The sequence below is a fragment of the Gymnodraco acuticeps genome, unplaced genomic scaffold, assembly GCF_902827175.1.
Source record: "Gymnodraco acuticeps unplaced genomic scaffold, fGymAcu1.1, whole genome shotgun sequence".
Lineage (NCBI taxonomy): Eukaryota > Metazoa > Chordata > Actinopteri > Perciformes > Bathydraconidae > Gymnodraco > Gymnodraco acuticeps.
Window position 1 is genome coordinate 441,017 of NW_022990392.1, and position 24,352 is coordinate 465,368.

The following is a 24,352-nucleotide window of genomic DNA, read 5'->3' on the forward strand; positions in this document are numbered from 1 at the left end:
CTTTTATATCAAAAATAAAAATTAACTATTAACTAACAGAAGTGCAAGAATACTCAAAATTCAACCCAACAGCTGAGCCTCTGAGAGTCAAACAACACTGTTATGTATAATATTTACGTGTGTTGTCGGCCTTGAGTTTATTTGAGCTTTATTTATTTTGTCAATAATGAATGGGTAGAGGGCTGCAATTCGTGCTGTGACACCAACCCATGGGGAGCCACCACTTGAAAGCTTCAAATACAATATAATCTGTTTGACTCTGGAGCTTAGACAATACGCACGCAGTCATACTGAGCGTTTCATTCCACTTATCCAGTTAGCATGTCGACCTTTGATGGGCAAATCACTGAAATGACTGGTCTCTGCAGTCTCACTGACACGTCTGTAGCAGCCTAATGACTAATCAGTACCACGCCAGCGGTCAGTCCTATAGATTCAGCAACTTGACCCTGTCAGGCTCCGAGCCATTAGAAAATAACTCAGGCTGGGCAGTGTTGGCCTGTGGTGAAATTAGATGTTACAGACAGTGTTGGACACTGGTCGCATTCTTATCGGCCCTCAGGGGTTATGCGGCAGCCAGGCACATGTGGTGGCAACTTAAATTACCTCAGACGTCCCTGCGCACTTCAGTGTGTCTTGTTATTAGTAAATACTTCTTAAAGGAAGTGTTGAAGTGTAACAGTTTGCCATTTTAGTCAAAGCTTGAAGTGGATAACGATTTGTCTCAGCAGGTTGGCTGTCTGATCATGTAAAAGGCACATTTTTGCGGGTTGACCCATGTGGTTGATATTGATTTAGGGCTACTTTGACTCAGAAGGTAGATGGTAGAAGAAGGCCCAGTCAACATGTCAATGTATTCGTGGGCAAGATACTTAACCCCAAGTTGCTCTGGCCAATGTGCGAATGGAGCTGCTTCTGTGCGAATGCTTGCTTGTATATTCAAAAGCACTTGAGCACAATTATTATTATCTTTTTTTTAATCTACAAACTACTAACAACATTTGTGTCAGGGCTGGATAGCAGAGTATGTAGAAGCCAAATGCAGAAGACAGTTTCTTTAAATCAAAGTATTTTATTGGCTGGGACAGTCAAAACAAGGCAAAACACCAACACGAAGAACAGAAAAGCTCTATATAAGTAGGGTCCAATAAACATGTCAAATCGAATATGTAAAAATGTTTTCTGATACTGGTGTCTGTGTTTCTTCTTTCCCTCAGTTACTTCATCCTGAACAAGCGAACAGGCTTCCTGATCATCAAGGAGAACGCCCCCACAGGCGCCTACGAGTTCCAGGTCCGTGTGTCGGATGGAGTTTGGCCAGATGCTGTCTCTACCATCACTGTGCACGTGAGGGAGCTGCGAGACGAGGCCATCTACAACTCAGCGTCTCTGCGCCTGGCAGGTAAGATTAACTCTGCAGACACACACACACACACACACACACACACACACACACACACACACACACACACACACATCTGTCTCTATGTCTGGTCAGAAAAGGTCTGTGGTTTAGGGTTATCTTAGGTTAACTTGGTCTAGTCCCTTCTACAGTGTTCCCCACAGTGTGATGTTAGGCACCACCACAGCCCAGAATATCATGTGACTTAAGTTCCATTGTTAGTTGTTATTAAGGTAGCTTACGAGTCAGAAACTTGACCTTAGACAATAAGGTGAAAGATTTCTAGATGTGGTTGAAACTTCAAGAATTTTTTCAAAGTCCAAACAAAATGCCATAACCCTATTTGACCATAATACTATAACCAGGGGACTTCATGTGACTTTGAAATTGTATTTAATATTATAAATATTATATTATATAGGCCTGATTATGATTCTATAATATTTGCAAGACCTCTTGCTCCGGTGCTGGTGCAAATAAGCCTACATGCTGTGTAGAGAGATGTGAATTTGCAGCCTAATTGTGCTAATTGCTATTATACCATATTATAACCTTCAATTTGAGGCCTTTATTCCATAATAATATTGCCTCTAAGAGAGGAAGAAAAAAGCTGCGGGAAAAACAAGTCATACGACGAGAAATTACAAGCTACAAGCAGAGGACTAATATTATAACATTACCTCTGTTTTGAGAAATATGGCAGGTCATTTAATGTGGAATTCTTACTTGATAGGTGACAACATGACAGATTAGCGCTGAATTGAGATCACAGATGACCTCTGCAATTATTATATATGACTTGGGGAAACTGTTTTTTAAAATATTTATAATATTCAGCAGATCAGGTTTTTTCAGGGCCAGGCCAAACCTCAATGTTGGTAAAAATCTCACTCTACTGTACGTCGTAATACTTCCAAATAGGCACAAATATATCCTTGACTTATAATTAAAAGTTTGGATTTCTACTCGTTTGTCTGCTGCTCCTTTGTATAACAATAGTGTTGTCATTCAGTTCAAGTGTTTGACCCTTTGTTGCTATTACAGCAACAGGTAGGACCTAAAGCAATACCAATTTAAAAATACAACTGTGCTCAGCTTAGTATTGCTGAGGGAGTGGAGAATGGTATTTGCTTACTTGTCTCCAGTCATAGAAAATTAATGAGCACTGATTACTGTTTGCTCTGGTTGTTTGCAGTGTTTCACAGAACTGCCACACTCTCCGTTAAAGAGTGACCCTTTGCAAAAGATTACACCCATTATTAATCCCCGACTCCTGGGATCCCAGCTGCCTTAGGTGCCCGCACAGAAAAGTCTATTTCCATTACTTATGTTGGCAAAATAATTAGTAGAGAGGTTTTGCTCAGGCAGCACATTCTCCTCACATGTTGCATCCATCATTACCTGATGTACAGCGCATCGGCTGTCTGCTCAGAATTACATTTGCTTTAGCGAAATGGGACATGGCTGAAAGATTTGTATGATTTCAGAGATATTGAAATAGAAGCAGAGGTGGGGGTGGGCACTCCAAAGACGAGAGGAAGGGAGGGAAGGAAAAGGAAAGGGAAGAAGGGAAAGACAAGCCTCATATTAGTAGATCAAAGGATTTGATTTGCTTCTGGAAACGGAGCAGAGGTAAATGAATGCGCACCAAACCCAGAGACAATATTGTGGAGAACAGCTGGCGAACACGTTCCAATATTTGTGGAAGGCAATTGAATCCATTGGCGAATTGTAGACGAGCAAATTGTGTGTTTATACGGAAATCAAAATGAAAGCAACTGCTCTTGACTTTTTTTTGCGAATGGAACTATTTCCAGTCCACTGAATTGAACAAAACAAGGTTAAGTTTGTCAACAACCTGTAACTGACACGTGGTTTTGGTTTGATGTACCCGGGCTCTACAAATATTGAAAGTGGAAGAGCAAAACGACTTTTTACCTGCAGTTCAGGAATAAGCACACTCACCAAAAAACATTTTATTTTGTAGGTTTCAAAGCAAAATGCAATATGAAGGATTAATGACTGAGATCATCCTGAGGTGTCCATGTTCGTGCGTTTGTGTTTGCGGAGGATTTTTTACAGAAACCATTTCCAGGATTACATTTTTCCATGTGGAGCTTTGGCGTAAACAGTCTCATTGATTCTCAGTCTCGGGGATTATGAGAAATATTCTACTTATAGCATTACTTACACCCTCCCTGACATTGTAAATCCCATATCAAGAACAAATGTGGAAGGCAATGAGCATACACAAAGACGGCACTAGTTAAGTCTGCCTTGCCAAGATTAAAGCTTCCACCCTCTCACGCTCTCTCTCTCTCTTCCTATCAATATTGATGGAAAGGTAAAGAAAGGTGGTAAACAAAAAGTCCTTGAAATGTCCACATAACACTCGCTTGGATGTGAATGCATAGTGCTCAGGGGGAAATAAATCACAAGAACTCGTTGAGTGGGTTCACTCCATGCAGCCGGCTGGCATGGTTTGTGTTTGTGATGAAGGGAGGATGACTTTTTAGAAATCTCTTGGCAAAGATAATGGTCCTTTAACACAAGAGGACATATTATGCCAGGTTGATACTGCCTGTAGCTGCATCACACTTTTCACCCTCTGTCTGAAACCAGAGCCCAGTCTTCTCTGATTAGCTGGTTAGCTGAACGCGTCTGTTTGTGATTAGTCAACCGCTTTAGAGATGTCCCGCCCCTTAGCCTACAAAGTGTTGGAGCGCTAGACAATAGAAGCACAAGTAGTGATGTCACTATGTCCAAAGGAGTTGATAACTTGAATTATTTTTCACACTGTACATTTTATATTCATATTTAGTTTAATATGCTATTCCTTGCACACTTATAAATAATATACTTTTACATTTTGTTAGTTGTAATTTGGCCCTTCATGTTATTTATTTGACAGATACGATTTAATCTTCTGCTTATTTTTCTCCTCTTTTAATTTTTCAAATGATGTGCAATGCCTTGTTTTGACATGCTGCTGTGACGAAAACAAATCCCAATTTGGGATCAATAAAGTATATCTTATCTTATCCAATGGATGCGTTTCAGGCAGGGGGGAGTGTGTGGGAGAGAAACTCCCTCTGGAGGGAACTTTGTGATGTTAGCCTTTGCAGACCATTTACAGGCACAACAACCTATAGAACACAATAAAGGAAACGGAAAACCGACAAAAAGCATAACAGGGCCTCTTTAACTGACGCACTGACTCAAAGGGCTACCAGAAACTGTCCTTTGTCACAAAAATTACTTCATAATCAACATTCTGAGAATCACAGTGGTTCTCACAGAGAGAGAATGAAAGAACACACACATACACGTGTGTGAGTGTGGAGAGGCAGAAAGAGCCTAGGCATTAGGAGACAAGACATGGGGCTCAGAATGGGCTCAGCGGATACAGCGAGAAGGATCCGGGCTAATGTCAGCTCCCATCATTCAGTCCTGCGGGAGAAACAAGGACACGGGCAGACAGAGAGACAGTCAGGAGGGAGGGGGGCTGGGGGGGGAGAGGGTAGTAACTCCTAACGCAGAGTGGCAGCCTTTGCATCTGGCTTTGAGCCAACCTCACAACTCACATCTGCCTACTCCTTCCCAGAGGCTTCAGTGGAGTCGAGGTGGGGGTGCACAGATCCACTCACTCCTGTAGGCTCGTGGTTTCATACAAATAATGAAAAAGAAAAACACCATAATGGTCTTTGTTTTGTTAGTGTTACTCTTTAGTCAAACTTTGTTATAGAGTTTTGAAAACTTTTTAAATACTTTGACCCATTTTTTTTACAAAAGAAAAATAGAAGATTTTACCGAACCATCCCATCCCAGCGGTGTCTTCCCAGGCAGTTCTACTCTTGATAGATACGTGAACACAGGTCAAAACTGTTATGATCTCTGTAAGATCGCGGAAGAGGTAGGACCCAAATGCAGACTACAAAAATGGAAAAAGGTTTAGAAACAAAAAGCGAGCTTTATTTAAAAGCTGATAACAAAACATGGCATGAATCAAAACGGTAGCTCAGGAACACAAAAACTGATCGTGAGAAACATGGAGGAAGACCGGAGAGAAAAACATGAAACGTGATGTGAAGGGAGGACGAACAAACAATGAACCGACAGGGGAACACAGGAAGAGACAAGACTAAATACAGGGAGGGGTAATCACCAGTGCTTGAATTGGAATGAAAAAGGTGCCAGTACTCTAAAATCAGCAACTTTTTCAAGTCAATTTTATATATACAGCCCACAAACAAGAATTTGGCTACTATAATGCTGGTGGGTTTGTCTCTTTACTACTGTATATTTTAGAAAGGTTCACTGTACTTAACATTTTTTATGATAGGCAGCGGATATGGCTAAAGCTCAGTAAGGTCAATATTAACTGAAAATATAGCAATCAAAGTCTAGATCTTCTGCTGAAGACACATGAAGCAGAGACCTTTCAGGTGAGAGCCCCTCTGGTGGTGTTCAACATTAATGACAAGGAAACAAAGCTCTGGTCAGAAGCATTTTTATAAAAAGCTTTAACAAAATTAAGTATTTCTGTACATTTTGAATGCAATCTAACTTTCCAACTCAGAAAACGAAAAACGAAAAAGTGCCAAAAGTCTTCTCACATGGCTGAGCTGCTTTGCAATATACTTCACCACTGAAGAATACAAATATGTATAAAGTAAACTATGATGCAATCTAACTTTCCAACTCAGAAAAATGATAAAGAGCATGAACAAAGAACATGTAAAAACAAATGCAAAATTTGCACAATCTAAAATGAGAAACTGTAACTGCAAGTAACAAAGTCTGAGCCATGGTAAAGAGTTACATTGAACACCAAGCTGATCAGATAACTCCCTGGTTGGTCTGAAGTCCTTCTATCTCCAGGATCTGTACAAATCGGCACATTATGCCAAAAGTCTTCTCACTGGGTGAGCTGCTTTGCAATATACTTCACATTGTTAGAAAAGGCTCCAGAAGGCCTTGGGGACATCAGTATCAGGGGCTGGAGCTGGACAGGCTCTTTCATCAGCACTTCTCCTTCCCTTTGCCAGGCAGGACCTCACATACTGTTCCGGATTGAACTGTCCTAGTGATGGTCCATTACATTTAATGAAAACCAGGCTGGACAGTCGGCTGACAGAGAGAGCATTCCTTTTTGCAGTAAGGATATCGTTCATGCAGCTGAATGCCCGCTCACACTCACTAGTGGAGACAGCGATGGTTCGGACTGCTTTCAGTAGAGGCTCCATGGCAGCAGGTGTACGGGATGCCCTGGTTTCCTTGTATTCGCGAAAGCCCTGAACAGTCTCTCTTCTGTCCACTTTCAGCACTTCGCACAAACGTAGCACCTCTACGTCCCCATACTGTACGTCTAACTCCTCTTCAGGCCAACTTCCAGGATGGATAACATTCATGTCCTGGATTAGCTGATTGTCCCGGGCCTCCCGGCCATGTAATGGGATTTCTCTTGTGCTGACATGAGAGGAGGTTGTGGAAGTCATTCTGTGTCTCAGATTCTCTACCATACTGCGGAAAAACTGACCTGCATGAATCTGTACAAGCCTGCCATTCTCACGCAGGGCAACACCCTTGAAGGACTTCTCAGCTAGAGCTGTATGAACTGTAATCATGTGTGGGCCAGGCATGGTGACCATGGATTCAAAAACTCGTATTTCTCGAGTTAAGAGCCTATCTGCTGTAGGCAGTGTCATCTCTCTTTTTTGGAGTTGCCGAGAGAGGTCGCTGAGCTCTGTGAGCGCATCGTACATCAGTCCCAGATTGCTGACAAACGTTGCAGATGTGAGCACATCATCCAGGCCCTTGTACTTTGCTCTGTCTCTGGAATCCCTGCTCGTGTCGTTTGTAGCATTTGTGAAGTGATCATGAAGCACTCGGTAGTTTTCCCAGACTGCTCTGACGCTCCTTTCACTTGAAGCCACCCAGCGGATGGACAAAACACGCCCTATCACTAGGAGACGCTGTCCGACTGCTTGCGCACACTGCGCTAACTGCCTCTGATTTTTGGGGGAGGCATGGAACAAGGAATAGAGTTTGTCAAAAAAGATCTGGAAATGATTGAGCCCTGAGACCTCCTTGACCACATCCCCAACTGCCAGCTCTAGACGATGATTGGAGCAGTGCCACACAAACAGGCTTGGGAATTTACTACACAACTGGGTAGCAACGCCTGTTCTCTTCCCTAGCATGACTGAAGCCCCATCACATGCAAAAGAAACGAAACACTGACCTAAAAAGTCCTCGTTAAAATCTCTTCCAAGACACTCCATTAATGCCTTTGTGATGTCATCAGCAGTTGTTCCATCCAACTCGATCAGCTCCCAAAAAAACGTTTCGGGCTCAGCATCAGCTAATGCTGAGCGTAGACACACAACAAGCACCGTTTTACCACTAATAGTGGTAGATTCATCGACCAAAACACAGAGTTTTCTTTGGTTTTCTGTAATGTCTTTTGCCATTTTTTTCTTCAGCTCATGAGCTATGTGGTCGATGATTTCGCCACAGGTTTTATTGGAGTGCAAAACCCTGCCCACGTTCAGCCCATTCAGTTTCTGTACATTCAAATCAATTGGCATGTCTGTGAATGGCCGGCTATGTTTGCCAATTTTATATGCCGTTCGAAAAACTCTGATAGTGGTGTCTAATTCAGATTTATGCATAGACTGCACTTGATGTTGAATAGTTTCATGTGAAACAGATGTAAGGATGTCAGCAGCTTTTACATGGGCTTGTGATTCTTTATGTTCTTTGATTTTTTTTCTCAGGCTAGCTTGTTGTTTGCCCTTGTCAACACCGAAATGAGACACTGCACACTCACCCCATTCAGTTGACAGTTTCAGTCCTTGTCCAGTGTGTATTCCCAAATATTTGACATCTCTGCATATCCGACATCCTAGCTTCTTATCTTTAAGAAGGAGCCATGCATTGGTCTTGCAAAAATATTGCACCTGGTCCGTTGTCCAGCAGTCAGGTGCATCGCTTTGCCCGGTGTTGGTGGTGGCAGTTGCGCCAGCAGCAGCTAACGTTAGAGGCTCTGGAGGAGGCGGCGGAGCTAGTGCTAATGCTAATGCACTAGAACTTGGAGCAGGAGGATCAACCAAAGAAAGCTCCCCATCAGACACAATTTCCAACACAGCATTCTCTGTATTTGAAGTTTCTTCCGGCGACAACCGCTGTCTTTTTGCACTTTTATTAATCCACGCTAACATTTTAGAAATGCTAATTTGTGACGTGACTTGCTTTCCTTCTCTCGGGGGCGTGCCTGCTCTGTTCTATCACTCTACATAGCCACCCACTGGGTGGGAGTTGCACTGCATAAACACAACACACTTGCATCTAGGTATGTAAATTGTAAAGCATTAAAACATGGTTTTACTAACAGTTTTCAGTATGTTGTTACTTCGGCATTATTATTATTATTATTTTGAAACGTGTATTACTATTAAATCACGGTCAAATAGGTTAATTTTGACATAGTCGTTTCCACCACAGTATTTACATGGAGAAGATAAGCCCCGCCCCCTCTCCAGCACGTTCTGTTTGAATGACAGGAGTAAACAGCTGACAGCCGCTGTGAAACTCCAGCGGTTAGAGCGATGAGAATGTCCGTTCGGCACCTCATGACGCATCTACTGAGTACCGGGCGGCTGTATATATATATATGGATGTATAATAAGAACGGCGGGAGAGTATTGAGTACTGGCACGGTGCATGAGTACCGGAGTACCGCCAGCATGCCGGTACTGAGCAAGAAGTGCCGGTACTCCATGGGTCAGAACCAGAAGTGCCGGTACTGCGTACCGGTGAGTACCGGCCCAATTCCAGCACTGGTAATCACGAGACGAGAAACACAAGGGCAACAGGTGAACACAATTAGACAATCAGACACACCAGGTAAACTAAAGACAGAAAGGAAAACACAGGGAGAAGGACCAGACAAAAAACAAGGAGGAAAACAGAACAGCAAAATAAACCCAAACCTAGACATACAAAACTAAAAACGTGACATAACATAAGAATCATGACAAACCCCCCCCCCCGTTAAACTGTTATGATCTCTGTAAGATCGCGGAAGAGGTAGGACCCAAATGCAGACTACAAAAATGGAAAAAGGTTTAGAAACAAAAAGCGAGCTTTATTTAAAAGCTGATGACAAAACATGGCATGAATCAAAACAGTAGCTCAGGAACCCCCCCCCCCCCCTCCCCCCCTCAAGGGACGGATTATAGACGTCCAAAAAAATCTAAAATGTCAAAAAGGGTGGGCGGAGGAGGTCCGGAGGACGGGTCTGGGACGACAACCCAGAGGCAAGGCATAGTTCATGGAGGATGTCTCGGGCGGACGGCCAGGGGGCAAGGCAGAGTTCATGGTGGAGTTCTCGGGCGGACGGCCCAGGGGCAAGGCAGAGTTTGAAAAGTCAGGAGGCCGGGCACGAGGGCAAAGACCATGGCTGGGGAACTCAGGAGGCCGGGCTCGAGGGTGAAGGCCGCTGGGGAACTCAGGAGGCCGGGCAAGAAGGCGGCGACGGGATAGCTCCGGAGGATGACGTACACCGCAATGGGACCCATCCAGTGTCAGCTGGATCGCCGGAGCACTGGGATCAAAAGCAGGAGCTGGTGGGACCCCTGGCGGGACACGCGTAGACGGAACTCTGGACGGAACATGGGCTGGTGTCAGTGGGACCCCTGACGGAGCAAGAGCTGGTGTCGATGGGACCTCCAACATGACAGGACATGGTGTTGGTAGGAAATCCGGCGGAGCAGGTGTCGGCGAAACCCCCAACAGGACAGGATATGGTGTTGGCAGGAAACCCAGCGGAGCAGGTGTCGGCGGGACCCCAAACAGGACAGGATATGGTGTTGGCAGGAAACCCGGCAGAGCACGTGTCGGCAGGACAGGATCAGGTGTTGGCAGGAAATCCGGTGGAACCCTCAACGAAACAGGACATGGAGTTGGCAGGACCCTTAGCGGAACCCCCAACGACACTGGACGTGGAGTTGGCAGGACCCTCAGCGGAACCCCCAACGACACTGGACGTGGAGTTGGCAGGACCCTCAGCGGAACCCCCAACGCCACAGGACGTGGAGTTGGCAGGACCCCCGGCAGAACAGTAGTCGGCGGGACCTCCAACGGCAAAGGACATAGGGTTGGCAGGACCCCCGGCAGAAGAGTAGTTGGCGGGACCGCCAACGGCACATGACATAGGGTTGGCAGGACCCCCGGCGGAACCTCCAACGGACCAGGACATTGGGTAGGGACTTGAGAGGGGACTCGAGAGGAGACTAGAGAGGGGACTCGAGAGGAGACTTGAGAGGTGACTTGAGAGGGGACTTGAGAAGAGACTCGAGAGGGGACCTGAGAAGGAACTCGAGAGGGGACTCGAGAAGGAACTTGAGAGGGGACTCGAGAGAGGGCTTGAGAGGTGACTTGAGAGGGGACCTGAGAAGGAACTTGAGAGGAGACATGAGTCGGCCGGTACGCCGACAGGACACGGGGAGCTGGCGTCGGCCGGAGAGCCAACAGGTGACGAGGAGCCGGAGTCGGGACCATGGCTGCTGGGCCCGGTATTTGAGCCGGAACCATGGCTGGAACTGGAGCCGGAAACATGGCTGTAAGGTCCGGTTCTGGAGCAGGGACCATGGCTGCTGGGCACGGAACAGAAGCCTGGACCCTGGCTGTGTGAGCCAGGTAATGGAGCACGGAAGCATGGCTGTGTGGGCCGGTACTGGTGCACGGATCCATGACTGTGTGGGTACTGGTGGTCAAAATCATAATCCTCTGGGTCCCTTTGGTCGGTTCATTCTGTTATGATCTCTGTAAGATCGCAGAAAAGGTAGGACCCAAATGCAGACTACAAAAACGGAAAAAGGTTTAGAAACAAAAAGCGAGCTTTATTTAAAAGCTGATAACAAAACATGGCATGAATCAAAACGGTAGCTCAGGAACACAAAAACTGATCGTGAGAAACATGGAGGAAGACCGGAGAGAAAAACATGAAACGTGACGTGAAGGGAGGACGAACAAACAATGAACCGACAGGGGAACACAGGAAGAGACAAGACTAAATACAGGGAGGGGTAATCACGAGACGAGAAACACAAGGGCAACAGGTGAACACAATTAGACAATCAGACACACCAGGTAAACTAAAGACAGAAAGGAAAACACAGGGAGAAGGACCAGACAAAAAACAAGGAGGAAAACAGAACAGCAAAATAAACCCAAACCTAGACATACAAAACTAAAAACGTGACATAACATAAGAATCATGACAAACCCCCCCCCCCCCCGTTAAACTGTTATGATCTCTGTTATGATCTCTGTAAGATCGCGGAAGAGGTAGGACCCAAATGCAGACTACAAAAATGGAAAAAGGTTTAGAAACAAAAAGCGAGCTTTATTTAAAAGCTGATGACAAAACATGGCATGAATCAAAACAGTAGCTCAGGAAAACAATAACACAAAAACTGACCGTGAAAAACATGGAGGAAGACCGGAGAGAAAAACATGAAACGTGAAGGGAGGACAAACAAACAATGAACCGACAGGGGAACACAGGAAGAGACAAGACTAAATACAGGGAGGGGTAATCACGAGACGAGAAACAGCCGGGCAGGGGAGGAGAAACACAAGGGCAACAGGTGAACACAATTAGACAATCAGACACACCAGGGAAACTAACAACAGGAAGAAAAACACAGGGAGAAGGACCAGATAAGAAACAAGGAGGAAAACATGACAGGGAGAACAGAACAGAAAAATAAACCCAAACCTAGACATACAAAACTAAAAACGTGACATAACATAAGAATCGTGACAAAAACACAATCGGATTAGCATAATTGTTTGCAGAATGTAGTTGGCACTCAGATGAAACATAAATGTTTCTTTGCTTACTTGTATTGATTGTAGATTGTTTTCTCTAAGTTATACACACTAATTAATGATTAACTTGACTTACCTTAGATTACAGAATAGTTTTGGGTCATATACATTTTCTGTAGTCCTGCTGACAAACGTACAAACAAACCTTTCCGAAAACGTAATGTCCCAGACTGTATTTTGTCCAAATCGCTGGTTCTAGTCTATAGAAAAGATAACTTCATAATTTCCAATATGTGTGAATAAATATGTTAAATATATAATATTTTCAATCTTTTATTATTTTAATTTTCACTTTGTCACAACTCTTAATTTGGTTATTGGTGCATGCCAGACAAACTTTATAAATGGATAATGAACTGTATGCATACAATAGCTGAAATGTGTGTTTGGGAATTATGAAATAATGGAATTTTAAAGTTTAATTTTGGATATAGTTTATAATAATATATAAACAAAACATATTAAAAAAAATCTATTATATATAGAATGTTTTTGTCAATTACTTGTTGCAATTGTCTATGATGGTCTAGGAGAGATCCCTTAATATTCTTATTTTGATGATAGATAAGTTATTTTTGCCTAGTTTAGCACACAATTCCACGCATTTATAAAGAGGGAATTTGATTCATACAAGACTAAAACCCATTTGAATTGTTAACTGAGACTGCTGAAGCTTCATATTAGATTAAGCTTTGTATTTTTACAAAAAATAAGCATGGTGCACTTTGTCCTTCATCTCTTATATTAGGATCACATTAGAGAGGGACCTCATTAAATGAGGTCCTTCTCTAATGTGTTAATGTATTAATGTGTTATTTTATGTTAACACTAGGAATATCTCAGAGTAACGTTGGTGCTCTGCTCTGACAGCCCAATTGATTTATTTGCATAATGGCCGTATAAGCGCATGGAGACAATGAATGGGACATATACATTCATTTGCACGCAATATAAACCCACAGTGCTCTTCCTGTCATATGTGTGAAATATCAGAAATGAAAGAAAATAATTTCAAACTGTGTAGTGTATTGTATAACATAGAGAAAAACATTATCATTTCTTAATTATGGTATTTGTATAGCTAGGTGTACATGGCAAGTTAAGTGAAACACATACAAATACTGATAGGGATTAGTAATGTTTTGGTTTCACAAAATAATAATAACTTGTAATCACTTAACACCATCATTTTTTATTTGATTTTGTATTTATTTATAGTTTATATAATGTATTGCCAAATAAAAGTGCTGTTAAACTGAACAACAGATGATGCAAGGATGGAGAGAAAAACATATATATGCTGAAGGAGACTTGCAGTTGTTTTTTTGTTACAACTTGCACCATCATTTATGATTACATTACATATATTTAATTTGCCAGGATTACAAATCTGAGATTATTTCAAGGTGTATTATTAATTTTTTTTTATGAGAAAATAGTTTCACACCTTTTATGTTGGGCTGCAAGTTACAGTTTTTTTTTTTTACTTGGCAAAATAGATCCAACTAATTTTCAATAGTAGTTTATTGACTATAGAGTGATACAGTGATGACATATTCTCGTAGGTGCACCTGGAAGTTAGTATCTCAAGGGAAGCAATGGGATTTTTCAATGGGTTTTTGTTCAACAGGAATATCTCCACGTATAACAAGACTTTTATGATTTTTGATTCATTAACACTAGAACCGCCAACGGGTACCTGATTATGGAAATAGACATGATTATGGCAAAACTTAACTTAAAGGGAACCTATCATGCAAAATGCACCTTTGGACGTCTTTTATACATGAATATATGTCCCCGGTGTTCCAGGGAACTCACCAAGTGTCAGAAAACACAACCCTCTCTATTTTCCTCCTTCGCCAAATCTCTAAAAAAGTGGCTGAAACGGATCTGAAAAAAACGGATCCAGATTTCAACACTTTCCTACGTCACAAAGAGACGTGCTCCGCTTATTGGTCAACTCTCCACCTATCAGGGGAATGAGCCACGGCCACGTGCATTGCCGGGATCAATACCAACCATCCGGGAGCAGGCCAGTGAGGACACATCCAATTTTGAAGCTGTAAGTTTTTATTTAGCAGTGTTTTTCCTGATAAAGCTATCTCTAGCTTGTAGTATGTAGCATGTAGCATGTAGCTTCGCCGTATCAATGTCGCCTCAAACCCAAATAGTAATCGGTTAGGTGTTTATATGTTTTTATAACATTTTATATTGTACGCTCCGCAGTCTTTGCTTTGTCTTTTATTTTAATTATCAGGCATTTGCTAACATGTTCAGACATACTGCCGTAATGGCGATCTGTGTGAAGGCTGTAAAGCCACGCCCTAGCCGATAACACAAGTATTTATTCTCCTATTTATTAGTATTTTGTATCCTCTAAAATCATATTGAGTAAGTTATAATAACAAACGTAATCTTCTGTAGGTAAGTGCCGTTTTTTGCAGCGTTATATGTAAAAGCTTTTGTGATTGTAGTCTGTAAGAAGGATCAGATATCATCGATCTGTAAGCTAAGCTACGCTAATGAGACATGCCGTTTTTTGCAGCGTTATATGTAAAAGCTTTTGTGTGTTTACTTGTTTGCGCACATGAATATAAATGGGGGTGTGTGAGGATACAACACTGTGTGTATGTATGCGAGGGGGGACACACACCACGAGTAAAACGGAGCTAAAGCCCCGTTGGTATGTTGTTGTTGACAAGGCCTTACCTCTAGCAACAGGTTAATTAGTGGCTAGCACAAATTACAGTCAGTCTACTGAGCTCAGCCCCTCTCCAACATATCATCTGTATTGAGTCAGAAACACAGCATGCACGTTACGGTTGAAAACTAACTCAGATTGGAAAAGGCTAAGCAAAGAGCTTTGCTAAATAGAGAGTTTTAGCCCCCATCTTTTGGGATTTCAGACTATATTTATCCAAATAGTATTTTCTCATCCTGAATACTAAATTGAGATGATTTTGTTCTAACTATGTTTTCTTCTTTACAGGCCAGCACCTCACATACTTACTAATTTGTGACAATTTGTACATCCTTTGCTATTATTTACATTTTTTTTTATCATGGCGGAAATGAAAGACTGTACCTGGCAGCCCTGCACTACAATGAAAACGCTGAGCGTGCACAAGCCAACATCCACTGGAAACCCTCTGTATAAACTGCAGTTCCCAAAGGCCAGGAAGGGAGAATGCAGAGCAAAACCAGTAAAGACTGACCCCGCATTCCGTAAGTGTTTAAAATATTTATTATACAACTATTTACAAATATAAAATTAGAAAGAACTTTCAGTTTTTTACATGCATATACTAATCTAAACCACATTTTTTGTTGTGCTTTTTTTTTAACATTGCACAGGCTACGTGGCCAACTTGATGGACCTCATCTTCGACCAAGTCTTTGTGGACCCTGCACCATTATGAGCGACCTGACAGGGACGAGGTCATCGCCGGGTATGCTACACGGTTCAATTTGGCTGCTGTCTGAACCCAACATCGACATTTTGCGGATCAGGAAACTCCTGCCTCCTTGAGGACAACGCAGGCCGGAATCACCACTCTGATCCTGCGTCCAAGGAAGCCCCAGCACCAGCTCACAAAGCTTCTGTAGGCTAGATACCTGTGACGCCTGAAATCATTAAAAAATATATTTAGTGTAATTTATACAAAATACAAGTACATTTAATTTTTTTTTATGGGTTCAAAGAACCGTTGATTTTGACAATAAAGTTCCGAGTTGATATCAAATGTGTCGTGATTATTCATGTTTGGATGGGTAAAGAATATTCTGATTTCAAAAGCATAAGGTTGTGTGTGGACTTTTTTTGTCGTACACTTGGGTGTGTTATGCCATTGCTGTGTAATAATATATATATATATATAATAGTACATGTACAATGAAAGATTGCATAAAGCCATATACACCAGTATTTATTTCCATGAACAATATTAGCATTCGTTTTACAATTTCAGTCAAAAGAAACAAACCACTCACTGCTCTATTTGCCTCAACTGTAGTCCACCATGTTCAGCTCTGTAAATATTCAATGCATTCTGCAGGGAGAACACATTCAGGCACACAGGCTCCAATCCAGGATGGTCCACCACAGGTTACAGAGTCCTCAAGTTCCTGCATCCGTCTTGACACCTAGTGTGATAAACATATTGAATGACATGTTAAAAATGCATTCTCTAAACAGACAACTTAGTGAAGCTATCAAAAATGTTACCTGTGGTATCGCCATGCAGCACACATTCTCCGGTTCAGAAGGTATCGTGGCGCAATTTGCACATGTACACCTGTAGAAAGAAGTCAATAACTGAGCTTTTAAAAACACATGAAACTACACACACTGCTGACAACTGAGGTGTTGTTGGAGTTATACTTTTTATCACCCTAAGTTATTGAACTTTCCAACGGTTGTTGCACGATGTTGGAAGAAAAGGGCTGTAAACTATTAATAAACGCAATGAGGCCATTGTATATATGCTGAAAATATGAATGTCTCCCTTTATAAATATATATATGTATCGCTGTTTTTGCGTTACAAGCTCTAAGTTATAAACTGTACACATAGCATGCTTGCTAATTAGCCAAAATATGAACGGAATAAGTAGCAATCATCGTAACAGAGTAAAATAAATAGGAACAACAGCTTGTCAACTAACCATTCAGAAACGTCCTGCTGCAACCGAGATCTTTGCACCTCCACCAAAACCTCCGCTGCTTCAGGGTCAGTCTCTGGATCAAATTGATAATACGCTTGAACACATGCATTGCTCTGAGATGACATGTTTATTCCACACTCGTAATCACAGCAAGCATGTTAACGTGACTCTCACCGGCTCATGCCCCGCTCTTCTGCAGGGGGGCGTGGTCAGCTGCTGCTCAGAATTGTCAAAGACAGGCTTGGAAAAGAGCGAAAATGAGCGAAACGAGGCATGGCTAAAAAATGATCTGTTTGGTATTTTGAAAAATAAAATGTATAAATATACCTTATATAGGTATGGTCATACACTATATCATTTAAATATAGCATGATAGGTCTCCTTTAAATAATAATCACTATTATGGGTCCATAAAACATTTATTCAGCACTTTTGAATGCATACAGTACATTTATATATGTCATGTATTATTGCTAAAAAACATTATATCGCAGTCTTAGTGTCGCCAACTCGTTTCTAATATGCAAAGACAACAAATGCGTCTATGATGTATTTTCGATCAGACGAGATCTCTCTCCCCCGTCTGTGTGCGAGGGGGCGGGGCAGTTTACACACACGCAGCTGCTACATGCAGCGGAGCACACTGCGGAGATGGCGGAGAGAACGCGCTCCGAGGTGTGGTTAAACTTTACCCGTCTCGATGTGGAGAATACTTGTTACCATAAGTGCAATAAGAGTTTAGCATGTAAGCACGAGCAATTTGTCTAAACATTTAGCAAAAGTGCACCGCATGCAGACGGAGGAATGTACCGGGTTCGACCGTCTTTCTAGCAGCTCTGTAGCCCCATCCACGAGTAACGTTTCCACGTCAGGTGTTATGTATGCTAGCAGCAACACACGGAGTTAACTACATGATACAAACATGGGTTAATGATTAGAGGTAACTGAGTTATTTAGTTTGTTAAAAATTCAGCTATTCTGTTTACAGTCTGTCATCAGATTATTTAATACGATTTGTTAAAGGCTCAGGGCAATCTCGATGACAAAGGTCAATGTCCCCCCCCCCTGTGAGCCAGCCGCGAGCATGGTCGCCGCGTCTTTATTACGTCATCACAACAACACGTTAGGTTACCAACGTAAGCCTGTTCTGACATTCGGTGATATTTTTTCGGTGCTAAAACCCTTTCGGCCGAAAGGGCCTTTTTAACCATTTTCGGCCGATAATTTTCGGTGGCCGAATATTCGGTGCATCCCTACATTTTACCCGCAAACAACAATATTAAAGTCTCCCAGTCCCTTAGTTTAGCTGAAAGTGTGTTATGTAGCACCCTCTGTTGTTAACAATTGTCAATATGAAGTCAGATTGAAAAAATCGCCAAAAAAAAATGCCATTTATACCTATATCCGCCAGCGGGTAATATTTACCTCATAGAAAATGCAGCGTAAACATGACGTGTTGCTATAGCAACGCCTTTTGTCTACTGCGGTTCCTCATAGAGAGAGAGATAGATTGGTAGATGGATAGAGAGATAGACAGATAGATAGTTATAGATAGTAGTCCGCGTCGTCTGTTTATGTAGACAATTATATGTCCATAGAACAGAACATTACAGATAGATCGATAGATAGAGAGATAGAGAGATTTGTACCTGCACCAAGCGTTTTAAATCAGCACTCTTAGCGATATTTTATACTTCATGCTATCTGCACAAACTATATCATATGAAAAGCTGAGAGTCCACAGATTATATTGGTATAAATGTAATCCCTGTGCGATCAAAACTCACTGTTCTGTATGATAAATAAAAGAACATTGTACCTTGAAAATCAATAGCGGGTACATTTTACCCGTTGGCGGCTTTAGGTATACGGCGACCTCTGGCGGTTCTAGTGTTAATGTAATTGGCAGAAGACAAAAGCTTAAGGCCATAGGAACTAGATCACGGTCGCATGACTTCACATCACCACTGCTAAGCTAAAGACGGCTAATGTTCGGCGAGATGACAGTTAGTAGTCTTATTTAGTCCCTTGTTAGCAACTGCTGTTTTCATAACAGAAGCTTCAGACATTCACCAGTGGAGTATTAACTAATGTGTTTCATGTTGTTGATCAAAACATTAACATCTCTTAAGCGTGTTAAACACAGTCCTTATTTTAGGCATCTAACAAAAAACACAATCAACAAAACAATGAATTAAAGACAAGGACCCAGAAGTAGTAAAATGTTCCTTTTCTAGTGTGAGGACTCCTTTCTTTATCACTCTGTTGGGTGGCAGTGAGTTTTATTTCTAAATGTAGATAACATATGAAAATAACACATCTTAAGGGGCCTACACACCAAACTGACACCAAAGAACACGTCCCGACGGAACACGACTGTTGTGTTGCCTCATGTCTCCTGCGTCTTGGCCAACAGTCGCACTGGAACACACCGCAAAGACTTCAGCCGATGGCCAAGTAGCACGTACGAACTGCGCATGCGTGAGTGCCAATAACTCTCCTTACCAGCAGGCAGCGGTAGTGTGTATTCGTCATTCAAAAGAGGCAACAACCGGAAGACAGACTGCGTGATAACCGAGAGAAGAAGAACAGACCGTGATATAAACAAACAACAAATAGCGGGTGCGTTCCATTTTTTACTCTACAGCGAGAAGCTCATGGGGCTTTCCCGAACCTGAGTCGAGAGCTGGAGGTAAATGAAATCTCAGATTTGCCTTCTTAATAGTTTGTTTGGGTCCCTCACTTCCGTTTCGCTTTTCATGCACTGATTCGCTAAGCTGAACAGCCAATCAGAGTGATTTCTTTAGCCGACGGCCTCCCGATTGAACATGTTAAATCGGCGGAGGAAGGTGTCGGCACGGCCGAAAAGACACAACGGGGTGGGACACACCAATCTGAGTAGGGCGACCGGACGCTCATCGACGGCCAGACATCTATCGACGCCGAAAATCGGCTTGATGTGTAAGGACCTTTACACTGTTAAGAGTTTACCAGCTTTTTGTTGGTTCAAGCTGTTAGATAAGCTATCGTGCTGAGTATGGTTTGTGTGGGCTGTGTACCCATTGATGTCCTTGCCTAATGGAAATGTTGTCACAGCAGCACAGTCAGTACAATGTCTAAAGAGATGGCGAGTGATCAGTGCAAAGAAAAGGATACAGACGCTGTTGGGCGAGTGATTTTGAGAAAATATTACCTCTAAGGAGAGTGGCTCATACTGGAGTTAAGGGAGTACGCAACAGGCTTAATAAACTCAACTTGGTTAAACTTTATACCGACATTTTTACCTTGGACCCCTAGGACCTCATTCCTTAAACGAATACACTCTATTAGCTTTGCCATTGCCATTTCAGAGGCTTTTCCTTTTACCCCTTTTCCACCAAGATGGTTTCAGGGCCAGTTTGGAGGCGATTATATAATTGATTGTTATACTGTTTTTCATCAATTTAGTATAGGTCTCAGATATATACAAAACATGTCTCTGAAGTGTTTGGCTGAAATACCAAACAGATAATTGTAGCATCCCATAATCCCCTCTGTTTCAGCCCTGTTTCCAAAGTGCTGATTCTCTGTCTGTTACTTTAGATGAAAATAAGGAGCCCCTCCCCACGCCCCTCTGAGAGATATTTGGTTAAAAAGAACACAATGGTGCTCTAGGAGGAGATTCAGGTGATAAGGTGGGGGGTGTTACCTTGGTTGGTGATTGGCTAATGGTTACACAAGCCAAAAATCGTTATGACATCATAAAGTGGGTAAAATCTGATCAGCTCATTTTCAGACAGGTTTTTATATAAATGGATCAGGACAAAAAGTGAGTGAATCTTTTTTCCTGAAACATTCAGAATTTCTTTACACAGAGGGGACACGTGTTGATAAAATACATGAAAATGTGGATTTTGCATAATAGGCAGTGTTGTGCTAGTTACTGAAAACCAGTAACTAGTTACCATTACTAGTTACTTCATTTCAAAAGTAACTCAGTTACTTTACTGATTACTTACACCAAAAAGTAATGCGTTTCAGTACTGTTATTGCATTGGAGAATAATACAATCTGTTGATCAACTTGACATGCATTATATGCAATCTGGATTGCATCGATATTAGCTGGCTTTCCATTTTTGTATATTCTTTCTCCAGGTAGTTGGAAAAAGTTTTCCGTCCCATATGCCGTGTGCCGCCCGGACATGCTATCATGCTAACTAGCTCCCTGAAAGCGGGTGACTCCACTGTAGCAATAGCCTGCATGTGTTCTACAACATACCGTGCAATGGCTTTATCGACTTTTCCCTGGCCAGCAGTCCCTTGGTTAAAATCCAGCCGCTGTTGCTTAGGTGGAGGTGGAGTGGCGTCGGCTGAGTCTCTGTGGTCTTAGCTACTAGCTTCGTCCCAGCATGTTGTTTTTGCAGATGTTTTAAGAGATTTGAATTACAGGTTTGGGCAGTAGATAGGATCTTTGACCCGCCAGGACACAACTTACATTTAACTACAACGTTCTTTTCTTTGTGCTCGACAAAAGTGAAATAGTGAGAATATCTCCAGGTGGAGAAACTAGACTTGAGCTCCGCCGCCGCCATGATAGTCTTGTTAGTAAACAACACAAACACGCCCACAGCGCGTCTCCGCATGTGACACAGGAAGTATCAAAGTACATTTACTCAAGTACTTAAGTACAGTTCTCATCTCTGTTCGCCTGGCTGTTGACTATAAAAAAAAAACTAATGCAGTAACGGAGTAACGCACCATGTAGTAACGGTAACTGCGTTACTGAATTACAAAAGTAATGCGTTAGAGTACTAGTTACTGCCAAAAATAACGGCGTTACACTAACGCGTTACTTTGTAACGCTTTACTTTGTAACGCGTTACTTTGTAACGCGTTAGTCCCAACACTGATAATAGGTGACCTTTAAAAACCAGTTCCCATCATGGAACTAAAACGGAACTGATTTTGCAGTGAAAAAGGGGTATTTTAATTGTTGTAGCTGTATCTACTGCTGCTAAAGTCCACGTTTTCGCAACCATCAAGCAAGTCTGAAAATACTACTGTGCTCCCCATGTCTGGAAGTAGTAAAGGAGGGAACATTTTAACCTGGAATCTGTTTGTTTTGTATGTGGAACATTGGTACTGAAGATGGACCCAGATTGGAGAAACTAAGTCTCTGTTGGTTATTCTTGTAATATGACCCAAGCTTGTTTCTGAAGGTCTTTTGACTTATCTTAACCCTGACACATCAGGCCTGTTCATAATCTTGGAAAAGTCCAATGGTCTATAGATGAAGCTTGAAGCTGATCGGTTTTTTGTTAACTTCCACATGCTACCACAAATGCTGGTCTTTTTCTAGGAAATAAAAAGAGGCAGAATTAATGTCTTGCTCAAGAGCCTGCTGGCACAGTTTGGTATTGAAATCCAGCCCCCAATCATGTCCTTCTTCAGCAAGCACACACACAAACACACACATAAACTGGCATGCAGCACATACACAAATCACCAAACAAAAGATGTTGACAGATCAAGTGAGCCATTTTCAATAATGTATCATCATTGCTCCAGTCTCCAGTGTTCTGGACTGTTTTTGAGTTCAGTTTGGAAATAATTGGATTTATCCTTGAGCGGGGGTGGAAATAATGAGACCACTTCTATACAGTCTAAGACTCCAATCCTGTGTGTGTGTGTGTGTGTGTGTGTGTGTGTGTGTGTGTGTGTGTGTGGGTGTGTGTGTGTGTGTGTGTGTGTGTGTGTGTGTGTGTGTGTGTGTGTGTGTGTGTGTGTTTCTCAGACATCACAGCAAAGGAGTTCATTGAACTGAGAGGGAAGCAGCGGAGCCGCTACGAGCTGCTGGTGGACTTCCTGTCTAAGATGCTCTACGTTCCGCCTGATGATATCAACATATTTAGCCTAATGGATGTGAAGGTGCAGATGCTGGATGTTCGCTTTGCCGTGCACGGTGGCGCCACCTTCCTCCAGCCAGAAAAAATCCATGGTTATCTTACCGCCCACAAACAAAAGGTAAGTCTTTGTGTTATTTTAGGATGGAAGAGTGGTATTTACTTGTTACTCATTAAAGAGAAGACAAAAAGGCCGGAAACAAGTAAGAATCAAATAATTTCATGCTGATCTTTGCTCTCTGTAAGTGTCAAATACCTCTGTACACTTTGCGTATTGTCTGCCTAAACTAAATATTGAGTACTATGACTTTGTATAACTTTATGTTAACTTGCCCAATTATTTCTTCCCACTTTAAATTGTGGGGCTATTTATGTGTATGTATAAAGTATCCAATTAAAGCTCAGAGTTGACACTTGAACCTCATTATCATTGAGCTTGAGCACAGACTCAAACAACAGAAATGTAATATTTGTGGCTGTGACTTTGTGGTATCTGTTGCTTCTTTAATACACCAACTCACGCCAGAAAGAGACATGTGTTTTTCGGTGTAGCATCTCGAGTCTATTTATACTCATTTCAATGGATCAAGTGCTTAAATCACATGGACTGCCAGAAAACTATTTCACTGAATACTTTGTAAAATGATGCAAAGACACAAAATAAATAAAATCATGAACACTTATTTCAATATTCTGCTATGACATTAAGCCATGTTTCACAAAAATGGTGTCAGTCGTTTTTTTGTAATCCCACAGACAGACGAACGGAAAAACTAAAATTGCTATAAACCATGACCTTCTTGGCATAGGTAATATCTTTTTAATATTATATTCAAAATACAAAATTGGGGATGATGAATTCCTCTGGTGATTACTTGAATCAAACCAAATGAGTAATATGAATGTGGCAATGACCATGCAACATAAAAATAAAGATGAATAGAAATGTTTGTTAATTGCATTGCATTTCAGTCATTCAAAAACACAAATGACTTTTTTAGCTTACTTCATTCAGGTGTCCCATTCTGGAGTAAGGTAACATGTCTTCTTCTCCTACAGAGGTGGTATATGAGAAGCAAAAATGTAAATTTAGAGACAGAGAGATAAGCCCACTGCTACTGTGTCTAAACAAAACCTTAAATGGTTTGAACTGCAATTATGCCTAATTAATGGCAGATTCATATTACCCACAGTTGTACAGTTTGTCTGAACAGGACACCCATGGTGAACATGTTGTACTTCCTTTTAGTGTCAGTAATACACAGTTTACAGGTATCCAAAGATCAGCCTCAACCAGGTTTAACTGAACCATTTCTGATATCTGGGACACAGCTAAATGGGACCTGTTTTTGGCCATTGTGTTAGACAGTTCTTTTCTGGGCCAACCCAGGAAGTTATTTCGATTTTATTCATATTCCAGTGTCGAACATCCTTTTAAATCCAACCCAATTTGACTTTTGCGTGTGGATTATCCCTGTAATACTCTGGCTGTTGCGGTCG

The 24,352-nt window shown here is 42.0% G+C and overlaps 1 protein-coding gene across 1 annotated transcript in view; it reads left to right on the top strand.

Moving 5' to 3' along the window:
* Positions 1-24,352, top strand: part of LOC117551614 (neural-cadherin-like) — a 508,256-nt gene that overhangs the window by 306,434 nt on the left and 177,470 nt on the right. Inside the window, exons 24-25 of the mRNA XM_034224543.1 lie at positions 1,218-1,402; positions 22,744-22,973. Of these exons, the coding sequence (XP_034080434.1) occupies positions 1,218-1,402; positions 22,744-22,973 (415 nt within the window). The remainder of the gene's footprint in view (positions 1-1,217; positions 1,403-22,743; positions 22,974-24,352) is intronic.